A 14,061-nucleotide genomic window follows, 5' to 3' on the forward strand; every position below is an offset into this window, starting at 1 on the left:
AGGGCAAACCAGGAGCTGAAAGTATATGTAATTTTTCTATATATACGTATGGTTTATTTATACCCAGCTTTAGTTCAAAGAATGAGATTGGAGGCGGCTATAAGCTGCTGAAGGTAGTAGTTTCTCTCTATAAATTTCATGTGTCTGTACATCTATATATCTATTACTGAACGTGTTTCTAAATATTTTCAAAAATTATCTTTTAATTATGAAAATAATATAACCCCATTACAAGAATTTTGGAAAATAGAAAAGTTTCCTATAATTCTAGCATTCTAATACAAACATCATTATTATTATCTTGTTGTTTTTCCTTTTCCACCTTCTTTATTCATTATGCTTCCAAAGGGAAGTAACTCCCCCTTAAGCCTCACTTTCCGCATCTGTGAGTTAAAGGATAGGACCAGGAGGTGCCTGAGGGCTCCCTGAACTTTGCGAATGGATGTTTCTAGCCTGAGCCCATAATGCTGCCATTACAGAAGTGAAACTGTTCATAGGGCTTCTGGAGGAAGTAAGGGTCAGAAGCCTTCGGAGAGCTGAGTGAAGGTGCCTTAACGCTAAGTTTCTTGAGAGCAGCGAGTGTGCTGTTCACCACTGTCTCCGTGGCACCCTGCCGGGCCTGGAACATAATAGGTATTCAGCAAGTATTTTTTGATAAAGAAAGGTACTGTAGTGAAATTGTATATTGTGATAGCTCCCATTATTGTTAGAACAGGCAAAACAATGGAGGGAGTTTTGGGAAGGGGTGTTACTTAAATGCACTTTTTTTTCCTCCTGAAGTTTAAAGGACAGTTTGAATGAGTTGAGGAATGGTCCTGAGTTGGTTGCAAGCAGTGGCCCTAAGTTGGTTGTGTGGACTGCAGTGGCTAGATGTGTTTGCAGTGGCAGGTGTCAGCTACACACTCAAGCCTCCCAAGCTGGGCCTGTTCCATGGTTGGGCCGTCCTGACCTGGCTGGCAGAGGGCCCTTAGAGACTTTCCAGGGCCTCCCTCTCTGTGGCTGTGAAGTAAGGAAGGGACTTGACAAGGACACCCAGATTCTTCTCTAAAAACTACAGCTCTAAAAAATTTGAAATCATTTATTGTTATAGCAAAAATGTGTGTGTGTATGTATGAGTATATATAGTATATGTGTATGTGTGTGTGTGTATGTGTGAGTGTATAGTATATGTGTATGTGTGTGTGAGTGTATACAGTATATGTATGTGTGAGTATAGTATATGTGTATGTGTGAGTGTATATAGTGTATATGTGTGTATGTGTGAGTGTATATAGTATATGTGTATGTGTGTGTATGTGAGTGTATATAGTATATGTGTATGTGTGTATGTGTGAGTGTATATAGTATATGTGTATGTGTGTGTATGTGAGTGTATATAGTATATGTGTATGTGTATGTGTGAGTGTATATAGTATATGTGTATGTGTGTGTGTGAGTGTATATAGTATATGTGTATGTGTGTGTGTGAGTGTATATAGTATATATGTGTGTGTATATAGTATATGTGTGTGTATAGTATATGTGTATGTGTGTGTGTATGTGTATGTGTGTGTATATAAATGCTGTTACTTTCTGCCCCCACATTTCCTAAACACTGTGTGTCAGGTGCTGAGAATACACAGATGAATGAGGAACAGGCCGTGGCCTCAAGGAGCTCATTCTCTCCCCAGAGACGCAGGCATTTGTGTCGTTAACTCTGATACAGGGCTGTGAGGGGCTGTACTTGGAAATGCCAGCTCATTCGCCAGACATCTCTTGAGTGCTGTTTCATTTCCTGGAGCTCTGCTAGGCAGCCAGGGGCACGGAGATGACTGAGACATGGTTCCTGCCCTCAGGGAGCTCACAGAACGTGGGAGGGAGAGGCCTTTTGTGCCAGAACCCAGGGAAGCCCCTGAAGAAAAGCCATTGCAGGTGGTGAGAATACCAACAGCTGAGGCTGGGAACACCAGCCCAGCCTGACTCAGGGCAGCTGGAGGGGCTAAATCCTCTGTGTAGGGTGTAGCAGAGGATGATGGTGTGATGGTGGGAGGTGGGGGTGAGGTTGGTGAAGGGAGGCCAAAAAGATAGCTCGGGGTAAGTTTATAAAAGGCCTCAAGGGCTTCCCTGGTGGCGCAGTGGTTAAGAATCCGCCTGCCAATGCAGGGGACACGGATTCAAGCCCTGGTCCGGGAAGATCCCACATACCACGGAGCAACTAAGCCCGTGCACCACAACTACTGAGCCTGTGCTCTAGAACCCACGAGCCACAACTGCTGAGCCTGTGAGCCACAACTACTGAAGCCCGCGCGCCTAGAGCCCATGCTCCGCACTAAGAGAAGCCATTGCAATGAGAAGCCCGCGCACTGCAACGGAGTAGCCCCTGCTCCCCGCAACTAGGGAAAGCCCACGCGCAGAAACGAAGACAGAACGCAGCCAAAAATAAATTTCTAAAAAATAATAATAATTAAATAATAAAAGACCTCAAATGCAGAATCAAGGCGCTTGGACTTTTTGCAAACACTACAGAGCCATTTAAAATTGTGAAGACAGGGATTGACTTAAGATCTGTATTTGCAAAAGCTGGAACTGTTAGTGGTGAGGATGGATCAGAACAGAGCAGAGATACAGATGGGAACTAGTGCAGTGCCTGAGGACCCGTGCCTGGGAAAACTTGCAGAGGTCCCTGCCACAAATGCAGTGGCTGGGAGATTGTAGGCAGGGAAGGGCTGAAGAGAGACTTGAGATCACATTGCTTCTCATCTCTTAATATTGCTTTCCTCTTTGAGCAAGTTTCTAGGAGGTGAGAGTTGGCCCTTCAGAGCTATGGACACTCTTCAGTGCTCCACCTCCATAGTGGTCAGTGCTTTCCACTCACAGATAATAAGAACATTCATGGAAGTTGAGGGTGGGGAATAGGGCTCTGGGCTGGTGTCTTCACCTTGAAAGCATTAGACTGTCTTGAATTGTGAACTTGGGCTCCAGGGAACTGCCAGCCTCCACGGAGCTTTATCCACCCAAAGAAGAAACTTTTGATGAGTCTGTGCACTTAATCATGGACCTTTCATTTCACAGAATTTACACCCAGATTATCTGACCTCCCTGAAAACTTGAGATAATCATTTTCATCATTAACATTTTAGTAACTCCTCATACTTTTTGAAAAACTTATCAGACTGGTTTTATTGATTTTTGTTTTGTTTTTAATTTAACTGGTTTGGAAATTTGTTGTCAGTAAAGCCCCCTGCACTTTCCAAATTGTTATTATTTTGAGATTATTTGAAATCAACATTAGGACAAGGAAATGCTAATTTGAAATGCTAATTATTTTGCTTTTCCATTTACAGGCGAGCGATATGTGATGACATTTTTGAACGTGTTAAATTTTGGGGATCAGGGTAAGATGAAATTCTGTATTGTTTTAATTAAAGATGAACTATTAGATACTTTCTCATATTTTTCTCTGCAGTTTGATACGTTTAATGAAAAAATGAACCTGCAGACTATTTTTTTAAAAAGATTATAAGAAATGAATCCTGAAGATTAAAAATTGTAGGTCTTTATATATTTGACTATCCCCTCTCATTGACATGGGTGGCAAGTTTCCTTTTGAGATTCTCTGCCCTTACCCTGCTTTCTGCAGAGCTCTGGTGCTTATTTTGGGGGCCAGAGTGTGCTAAGGGAAAAGGGAGCTCATTGCAGTCACAAAGATTTGCTCCATGTTTGTGTGGCTAGATAGGTCTTAATATTTTTTTCACATTTATTTTTGAATATAATCCCAAAGTAGTGCAAATAAAAATAGAAAAAAAAATCAACTTGGCATTAATGACTTTTATAAAAAAATGCTGGTGATGGAAATGTTCTGTATCTTGACCGTATCCATGTCAGTTGTGATATTGTGCTATAGTTTTGCAAGAATTTACTGTTTGGGGAACTGGGTAAAGGGTACATGGATCTCTTTTATTTCTTACAACTCGAAGTGAATCTATAATTATCTCAAAATGTTTAATTTAAAAAATTAAATTAGAAAAAAATTTAATGGTGCTATAAAAATTCAAATAGAAAAACCAATATGATTGTTATTTCTTCCTTTTTGTTTTGTAGGCGTGTATGATATAGTGAATAATCTTGGCTCCCTTGTGGCCAGATTAATTTTCCAGCCAATAGAAGAGAGTTTTTATATATTCTTTGCTAAGGTGCTGGAGAGAGAAAAGGATGCTACACTTCAGAAGCAGGTAGTCTTGGTTCTTATGTCACCATCTCCCAAGTGAATTCTCTGTCTATGTGCAGGATAAACAGACAGAAATGTGGAGCTATCTGTTCCCCTCTGTTAGCTCTGAAATTTTCTTCTAGTTTTCATTCTTCTATCACATTCTGAATGATGGCAGGACACTGAGCTCACTTCTTCTTTCACAGCTTCTCCTTTTTCCCCTGACCAGCCCTTCTTTTTCACCCTTTGTCCTTCTTTGTAACCTTATTCTTGTCCCAGCCCTCTCAGAACTCTCTGCGGCTGTCCCCAGTGCAGCGCAGACCTCCTTCCATGGTCTAGTGTTAGGTGTAAGAATGAGGTTGCCTCCCCCATCCTCAGATTCTCAGGAACAAAAGATGAGCTGAAGGATGCAGAGATGGGGTCAAGGCTAACTGAGGGTGCGGGGAGGAAAGCATGCGGACATTTGGTCTCGCTCACCACACCAGTTGTTTAGCTTCTTAAGGACTGTGACATGCCCAGAGCTCCATTCTGACTCTGAGAATTGATATACTCCAGCCAGTAAAAACAGAAGAGATTTTAATCCAGGAGTATTTGGTTGTAGAAACTTCCCTTTTCCTAGAACCATTGAAAATGTCTGTCTTAGAATTAGAAGCAAGCTAAGTTGGCCTCTTACATCTCTTAGAAGACATTTTGCAAAATACAGTTTATGCACAGTATTTCAAAACGAGCTAATCTGGTTCTCAGACTGATTTAGGAATGTTTTCCTAAGTGTAGATTCCAGGAACATCAGGGTTTGGAGTTGTTTGTCAGGAGAAGCACGGTGACAAAGCTAGCTAGCAATGTAAAAACTCATCCATTTAAGAATAAATGTCAGAGGGGGAAGTGAGTGTTTCCTAGGCAACATTTGAGATAGTTTATCCTAAAAGAGTTAAAAACTAACCCTCCCCTGCACTGCCTAAGGAGGTACACTTTGTCTTTTTCCCTCCATTTGCTAATTGACATAGAAACAAACCCAGGCTACAGAAAAACAGTGATGGCCCTCAGCAGTTGAAAGAGTGATCTGTAAAACAGCAAAGGGAGAAAGTCAGATGTGAAGTTTTTCTTTAGCTCATGATTCATCCCACTTCCTTCCCTCTCCCCCGGCCCAAGGAGGATGTTGCTGTGGCCGCCGCGGTTTTGGAGTCCCTGCTAAAGCTGGCCCTGCTCACCGGCCTGACCATCTCTGTTTTCGGCTTTGCCTATTCTCAACTGGCTTTGGACATCTATGGAGGGGCCATGCTTAGCTCAGGATCAGGTATGCACAAGAGGTTTTTCCAGATCTGTTCTAATTTCCAAACCGAAATATTTAGAAGAGTCTTACAAAATTCAAACACATGACTGACATGTGTGTCAGTGTAGGGAAAATTGCCGGTAGCTGGGGCACCTGAGGTCAAACCAGCTCAGCATGCAATTAGAGCTTTGGCACCAGGTCGATCGGTCCCGCAACCTCACTTGGAGCAGTTGTTATGAATCCTTGGCTTTCCTCTCAGCCCTAAAATGTGTTTTGCCGATTGCTTCCCTCTGGGGTAAGCGAGGAAGGAAGAGAGCAGGCTCTGATGAGTCTCTGCTTGGTACTAAACACATCTGCAGATAGTAAATGCCACATAAATCTCACGGCCTGATGGACAAAAGCCTCCGAAGGATGACCCAGAGCCATTTGCAGAGAATGAAATTGATCTCGGCAAATAAAGTGGTATATTTAGTCCAGTGACTCTTGGGTTTTGAAGGAGAAAAGTATTGAATGTGTCTAACTTTGAAACACTTGGTGCCCAGGCCACTGGGCGTCTCACAGCATCACTGGGCCTTGGGAACTTCACCAGTTTCAAAATGCGCTGGGTCGTGGGGTGGCAATCCATTTGGAGTGTTTCATCTTGGGTTTAGCAAAGATGTTTTTAATTCCTCAGGTCACTAGACAAGAACCCTGAAGACTTCTTTCTGCTGCCCTATCTCAAATGTAAAGGGCCTTCTCCAGTGCCATTTTACAACGTCACTGGCATGTTCTAGTCTCCACTATAATAGGCCCAAACTTTTAGTATTAGGGGAAGAAGGGCCGAGTTTCCGCTTGACAGCAAAGGTTGTTAAGTTTGGAGAAACACCTGCCATGAAACCAATGACGTGGTTTGCGGCTCCCTGGGTCAGGCAACTGCAGGGAGGCCCGCATTAAGAAGCCATTAGCAAGTAAGTGTGCAGAGATCGAGACAGGCTATTTCACAGCAGCTCTGCACCTTTGGAAAGGTAATCACCAAGGAGCAGCCTTTGTAATGCAACCACAGGACAGTGCCACGAGGAAAGGGCCGTCCCATCCATGTAATGTTCACTTGCTGGATTCGTTTATCATAGAAGATATATCAACAAACCATTGTCATTGTGTGGTCCTTTTACTCAAGTGAGATGCTGGTACCAGTCTTGAGAATTTAAAAGGGTCAGTGTTAGTTGATTTCTAAGGTAATAAATTCTATCTCTGATGGTTTATGTCAGAGTCATTAATAATTCTATTTTTTATTTTTAATTTATTTATTATTTTTTATTTTTGGCTGCGTTGGGTCTTCGTTGCTGCACGCAGGCTTTCTCTAGTTGTGGCATGTGGGGGCTACTCTTCATTGCAGTGCACGGGCTTCTCATTGCAGTGGCTTCTCTTGTTGCGGAGCACGGACTCTAGGCACGCGGGCTTCAGTAGTTGTGGCTTGAGGGCTCAGTAGTTGTGGCTCACGGTCTCTGGAGCGCAGACTCAGTAGTTGTGGCACATGGACTTTGTTGCTCTGCAGCACATGGGATCTTCCCGGACCAGGGCTTGAACCCGTGTCCCCTGCATTGGCAGGCGGATTCTCAACCACCGCGCCACCAGGGAAGCCCCAGAGTCGTTAATAATTTTAGACTCAAAAAGATATCCCCTCTGTCTCATCTTCAGAGAGAGAAGAGTCTTGAGAGTGGTCTGGTTTCTCAGTCTCTGAAAAAGATGTGTGGTTTGGTGTAGCTGCTGCAGGATCTTTAGGACCCTTGTCGTCTCTTGCCTGGCCCAGGCCTCCATCAGCATCCCTGTCCTGGCAAGGTCTTCCAGCATTTGTCTCCTCATTGCAACTGCTTCTTATTTTGACCAAACTTCCAGTTCTCTGTGCCTTCTGGGAGGGTCATTTTGTTTCCCCAGGGTGTCTGTCGGCTTTCCTTCCCTCGTCTGCACTCCACCCATCTTCTCCTTGCCCTACTCCTGACTCTTCGGACTAGTGCTGCATATCCGAATGCCTTTCCTGTGCCGGAAAACATTAACACTACTGCTCTCTGCCCCCCTCCGCCCCCCACCATAGTCTTTTTTGTTCCCTTAAAACTACCTCACAAAACTTGACTTTCTCCAGAAAGTCTTACTGAATCAGAAAAGAATGGGAACTTTCCATGGCTCAGCCCAACCACTTAGTTTTGAAAGTGGACCTTGCAATGCTGCTGTCCCCCGTTGCCCCAGTTGCCTGTTGCTCTTTGTCCTCACCTGTGAAGTGGCCTCTCAAGAGGCCTCTGTGCTGTTGTCTCCAAATGTAGGACTTGGATGCACCACAGGCAGGCTTTCGTGGGGCACTGTGGTTTTGCTTTGCATTACTTGGGCTTAGCCCTGTATATAGTTAGGAGCTTTGGAAGTGCTCTGAGACTTTTCTCAGAAGTCTTTCTCATACCTAGCTTTTCCATCCTAAAGAAAAATACATTCAGTGAACTTCCCTGAGATTTCTCACATTTATCTCTTAGGTGCTTCTCTCTTGCCCTTTCTTTTACTTTTTTTTGTCTGGAGAAGGAAGGATTTATTATTTGCAGCAAGTAAGGAGAACACTTGCTTTCCCAAAGCAGTGTCTTCTCTTTTATTTTTTAAAATCTTTTTTTCTTCTCAATCCCCTAATATTAGTTTCCTAGGGCTGCAATAACAATGTATCACAAACTGGGTGGCTTAATTTCAACAGAAATTGATTGTCTCACAGTTCTGGAGGGCAGAAGTCTGAAATCCAGGTGTCAGCAGGGCCGTGCTCTCTCTGACATCTCCAGAGTAGGCATCCTTCCTTGCCTCTTCTAGCTAAGGGTGTAGGCCGGCAGTCCTTGGCTTGGAAATGCATTAACTCCTCCTATCACGTGGCTGTCTTCTCCGTGTGTGTCTTCACATTGTCTTCCCTCTGTCAGTGTTTCTGCATCCAAATTTCCCTTTTTTATAAGGACACCAGTCATAATGGATTAGGGCCCACCCTAATGACCTCATTTTAACTTGGTTATCTTTATAAAGACCTATTTCCAAATAGATCACACTCTAATAGATCCAGATCTATTAGACTTCAAATTACATCAGATTACTTTTGAAGGGGATATATAATTCAAGCCATACTGCCACTCACTTCAATCCATAGTTTAAGGTTCCATCCACAAATTCCCCAATTCCAACCTCTTTCCCCCAAATTGACTCAAAGCGCTTCTACTTGAATCACCGTTTCATGCAGGAGTTTTGTGTCCTCCACATTGCAAAGCAGCTCACTATCCACCTTCAGATATACTCACGCCGTCAGCTTTCAGTTACCAAGTGAGAGGTGCAGGTTATGAGAGGAGCCCCACTCCTCTCTGCCAGAGAGAGGAGGATGGAGAGAAGCAGAAAGCACACTGAGCATAGCCTCGAGCCACCGCAGGGCAGAACCTGGTCCCTGTGTTCTTTGCTGGAGTCATCCCACAGCTGGGGTGGGGGCCAGGCTACTTTCTGCAGCGACTTGGGGAATGAAATGCAACAGGATACGGTACAATGTGTACCCAAGAGAGGGCCATCAGGGCTGCCTTGTTAGTAGTCCTTTTGTCCTTTTTTGATGGCCATAAAACTATTTAGGGTCCCCATGATGCAGGGATGTTTCATATTAAGCAGCTTTCATAAACCATGAATAAGTTTCAGATTCTGAGACTCTGGAACTCCCTCCACCTTTCCCTTTTCTTTTAGCAGTTAAGTTTTTTCTTTTTTGAGGTCTAGTTTACATAAATTAAAATGCTGTCCTATTTTTTTTTTTTTTTTGCGGTACTCGGGCCTCTCACTGTTGTGGCCTCTCCCGTTGCAGAGCACAGGTTCCAGACGCACAGGCTCAGCGGCCACAGCTCACGGGCCCAGCCGCTCCGCGGCATGTGGGATCTTCCCAGACCAGGACACAAACCCGTGTCCCCTGCATCGGCAGGTGGACTCTCAACCACTGCGCCACCAGGGAAGCCCTAAAGTGCTGTCCTCTTAAGAGCACAGTTTGGGGGCTTCCCTGGTGGCACAGTGGTTAAGAATCCGCCTGCCAATGCAGGAGACATAGGTTCGAGCCCTGGTCCGGGAAGATCCCATATACCGTGGAGCAACTAAGCCCATGTGCCACAACTACTGAGCCTGCGCTCTAGAACCTGCGCACCACAACTACTGAGCCCACGTGCCACAGCTACTGAAACCCGCGTGCCTAGAGCCTGTGCTCTTTAATAAGAGAAGCCACTGCAATGAGAAGCACGTGCACTGCAACGAAGAGTAGCCCCCGCTCGCCGCAACTAGAGGAAGCCTATGTGCAGCAAAGAAGACCCAACGCAGGCAAAAATAAATAAATAATTTTAAAATGCTTTTAAAAAAAAAAGAGCACAGTTTGATGAGTTTTGACAAATATCTACACCCATGTAACCAACATCCAGATTAAGATACAGAACATTTCTATTACCCCAGAAAGTTCTCTTAGGACCCTTTCCAGTCAACTGCCCCCCTCCAACTCAGAGACAAGCACTGCTCTGATTTCTGTTACCATAGATTAGTATTGCTTTTAAAAAGAATTTCATATAAATGAAATCATATAGCATGGGCACTTTCATGTTTGGCTTCTTTCCCTCAATATAATATTTTTGAGATTCATCCATGTTTTTACATGCATCAGTAGTTTTTTTCCTCCTTGATTGCTGAGGAGTATTTCTTTGTGCGGACGGCCCATAGTTTGTTTATCCCTTCTCCTGTTGATGGTTACTTTGGGCTGTTAGGAATAAAACTGCTATGGATATTTTTGTGAACACATGCATTTGTTTCTGTTGGTTGTACACCTAGGAGTAGAATTGCTGGATCATAGGTTAAGTACATGTTTATTTTATTAGAAACTGCTTGACTGCCTGTCAGTAATAGCCCTTTTAAAGGAGGGGATCAGGGAATTCCCTCGTGGTCCAGTGGTTAGGACTTGGCACTTTCACTGCTGAGGGCCCAGGTTCAGTCCCTGGTTGGGAACTAATGTCCTGCAAGCTGTGCATCTTAGCCAGGGGGGAAAAAAAAAAGGAGGGGATCAATTTCGTTTTAAGGCTCCCGATTTTTTGTTAGCAGATCTTCCCAAAGCTTGTTAGTTAGCTCTAGAATCACATCACTTTGTTTTAGGAGAAAATAACCTTGCAGGCTCTGATTCTCCCTGAAGAGTTATGGGTGTTCTATCTCTGTAGTTTCCTGCTGCTCCTGAGCCCTGGGCTTCTTCAGGGCCTCCTCAACTGAGTTTCTCTTAGCATGCAGGGCCACTAGTGTCCCCAAGTGCTCAAACTAGCAGGCTTCTTCATGCTGATTTAAAAAGTGAGATTTGCTTGCTGGCCAGATAAGCTTTTAGTTGTTAGGCAAGAGATCTGTACATTTATTCCTAATTGTCCTTTTGTTTTTAGCTGTTTATTTTAGTTAGTACTGTAGAATGCTGGGAGTCCTTCCAGGTAGTTAAGACCATAGGCTCAAGCATGCGTCTGCCCACTGATGACATCAGCAGGGCTCATGACCCAGCTCTGGTGTTCTCTGACCAACCTGCCAAAGTGAGGGTGCATGTGGGCCTCCCGTTTGGGCTCTGGAGTCTCGGTGGGTTGTTTCCTTACAGGTCCTGTCCTGCTGCGTGCCTATTGTCTTTACGTCCTCCTGCTTGCCATCAATGGAGTGACCGAATGTTTCACATTTGCTGCCATGAGCAAAGAGGAGGTTGACAGGTAGGTAACCTTAAAGATAAACCTCTAATTATGGCCTTCAGCCAAAATGAAGTAACTTCTTTCTTTTCGTTCTGAACATGCATTTACAGAAGGCTCTTCTAGAACCAGGAGTGTGGTGCCTTCCTCAGGCACCGTTCAGTAAGTCCTCCCCACAGTAGGGCTGGGGGCAGCCACCTCTCCTTGCCTCCCTTTGTGAAGGGAGAAGTCAGGGCCCTGAAGGGTTTTGTTAGTCCAGGTTGGCAGAGGCAGGCACCAGACAAGATCCACTCCTCCACCCACCTTCTTGCCCAGTGCTCCGATGGGTTACCAAGGAGCTTCTTCAAGATGCAGATCTACAGAATCTGATTTGTAGGTCTTGCAGAATCTCGGGGATCTGTGACACCTCTCCTCAGAGAAAGGCCCAAGTGCACATACAAGTTTTGCCACATTTTTTCCCATCCATTGACCCCCAGGTCAGGACCTCTGCCCTGGAATTTCAAGCAGTAGTTTTTAACACTGGTTATGAGTCACAGTGCCCCATGGAGCTTGTTAGAAATGCAGATTCCTGTCCACCCTACTCCCACCACTCTCTCTCCTACCATGCCTACAGAATCGGCAGGCCCTGAGCATGTGAAGGTTTTTTTAAAACTCCTCAATGATTCTGACGTGAACTCCTGGTAAGAGCCTCTGACCCACACCTAGGATAATTGATCTCTTGTGTCCCAGATGCCAAAATTAGCAAGGTGGTATCTGAAGACATCACTGCAGAGAGCAGTTGAGGAGAAGGATAAAACTGATATGGACAAAGAAGAGAGAGGAAGAAGAGAGAAGGGGTGGGTGTAGGTAATGGGGCGAGCGGCCCTCTTTATCCCTTTGCCCCTTGAGGTCTGGGTCCCTCGGGGGTTTCATGCTGCCTCTGTAGTGCCCTGAGTGCCATTGAAATCCCTCAGAGTCCCAGTGTGGGGGTGGGATGGGAAAAAGGTACTCAGAGAGTTGGTGAACCCTTCCTCTCATTCAGAGCAGCCTCTGTCTGCTTCCCACTGGGGCCTGTCTCACAGAGGCTTGGTGACCTTGTATGCTACACCGTAGTTGAGAACTGGAGTCTAGGGCAGTGGTCCCAGCCCAGACTGCTCAGAAGTTCTGGCCCCCTCCCATACCAGCTGAACTGGAATTTTAGGAACTTAGGCCAAGGAGTCTTTTATTGCTCAGCTCCAGGAGATTGCTGATGATAGATAGTGAAGGCCTTAGGAACCGCTGGCTCAGACCAGCTTTCAGAGTGAAAACTGCATTGAACACTGTGACCCAGTGCATATTTGGGTGTGACTGAAAGGAAGCTTCCATGAAGCAACAAGTACCCCAGTTACGCACAGGACACACTGATGGTTTTTAATTCTGTTCTATTTCATTTTTTAAACTGCCATGTCATGACCCACTAAATTGATTTCCTAGCCTACTTTTAGGTCACAACCCATAGTTTTCAAATGGTGGTCTAGACATGGTTTTTACTTCAGACAGTTAAATTTATAGCTATAAACTGCTTTGAGTCTATTTTTTTTTTTTTTTTTTTAGTGGATAAAATGTTCTCTAAGTTTAATTTTGAAAGCACTGTGTTTTTACTTGAAAGGTGCTTCTAACATGAAATGATTTAAAAATATAATTTAAAGCATACTAAATGAGGCACTGAGGTGTAGTGGAAAGAGTTCTGGACTAAGAATCTATCTCTTTGAAGGGAATTTTGTTATAACAATTTCAGCATTAGTGTTGAGGGGGAAAATCAACACTAAGCCTGATTAAAATATAAAATTAAAATTAATTTAATTAATTTAAATTAATTAAAATTAAAAATATATATCTTGCAACAAATCATGAGGGAATATAGACAGTGGCCGGTTGCTTTGGTTTCTCTTACGTTGCATTGACCCAAAGAAAGCAACTTTTTAAGTTATTTGTAGTAATGGGATCAGAACAGTATATTAAAATCTGGAAAATTATTTTCATGGTATTAGTAGTCAACATAGAGAAAAGACAGGGCCTTGTTCTCATCTGAAGTAACTCACTTCCCCTAAGAGTAAAATGTGTGTGCCTTTAAGCATGGTCTCCAGGTTTGTATTAAACATAGCAGCCCCCTTTCTGTCTGGGCCCCTGGCCCCAACCCTCAGTCCTGTCTGAACACAGGTAGCACCTGGGCTCATCACAGACCCCAGCAATTTTTCCCTCTCTATGAATTTAGCCAGACATAAAACGATAGTAAGAATTTTTACAGTAGAAGTGAGTAGCTTAGTTAAGTGTTATGATTGATTTACCTCCTACATTTCAGATTCTGAATTGAAAAATATATACTGATGAAATCATGACTTTTAATTAACTACCTACAGGTTAATCAGTGTTTTTCTAAATAAAAATAGGGGATTTAGTTGGATGTGAAATATTAGAATGTCCATTGAACTGCAAGTTGCTTTTTTGTTAATAACCTCATAATATGTATAGCATAAGATTGATGGCTTTTACATTATGCTCCACTGAAGGATTTTGTTGTGTTTTGTTAAGGATATCTCATTTTCTTTTGTCCATTTGACAAATACTTTTTGGGCCTCTACTCTCTAACAGGCATTTCTTTAAGCTCCAAGAATTCAGCAATGAACAAAAGAGAAGAAAGAGATCCCTGCTCTCCTGGAGCTGACAGTAGGGAAGGCAGGTAGCAAACAAGTAAATAAGCAAGAAAATATTGTGCTTTGCAGAGAACTAAAACAGAGTTATGTAGTGAGAGTTGGGGCCTTTTTAGATTGGGGGGCTCCTCCAAGGAGGTGGCATTTAGGCTGAGGCCTGAATGACCAAGAAGAGTCTGCTATGCAAAGATGGGGCCGAACCTTCCAGGCAGAGGGGACAGTGGTGCAGAGGCC

At 43.8% G+C, this 14,061-nt stretch overlaps 1 protein-coding gene across 3 annotated transcripts in view; it reads left to right on the top strand.

The window, feature by feature from the left end:
* The window catches only part of RFT1 (RFT1 homolog), a 47,006-nt gene that overhangs the window by 19,211 nt on the left and 13,734 nt on the right, over nucleotides 1-14,061 (top strand). For all 3 annotated transcript variants that reach the window (XM_032649625.1, XM_032649626.1, XM_032649627.1), the window contains exons 8-11: nucleotides 3,324-3,374; nucleotides 4,081-4,211; nucleotides 5,336-5,480; nucleotides 11,077-11,182. In XM_032649625.1, the coding sequence (XP_032505516.1) occupies nucleotides 3,324-3,374; nucleotides 4,081-4,211; nucleotides 5,336-5,480; nucleotides 11,077-11,182 (433 nt within the window). The remainder of the gene's footprint in view (nucleotides 1-3,323; nucleotides 3,375-4,080; nucleotides 4,212-5,335; nucleotides 5,481-11,076; nucleotides 11,183-14,061) is intronic.

The sequence above is a fragment of the Phocoena sinus genome, chromosome 11, assembly GCF_008692025.1.
Source record: "Phocoena sinus isolate mPhoSin1 chromosome 11, mPhoSin1.pri, whole genome shotgun sequence".
In the NCBI taxonomy this organism is placed as follows: Eukaryota; Metazoa; Chordata; class Mammalia; order Artiodactyla; family Phocoenidae; genus Phocoena; species Phocoena sinus.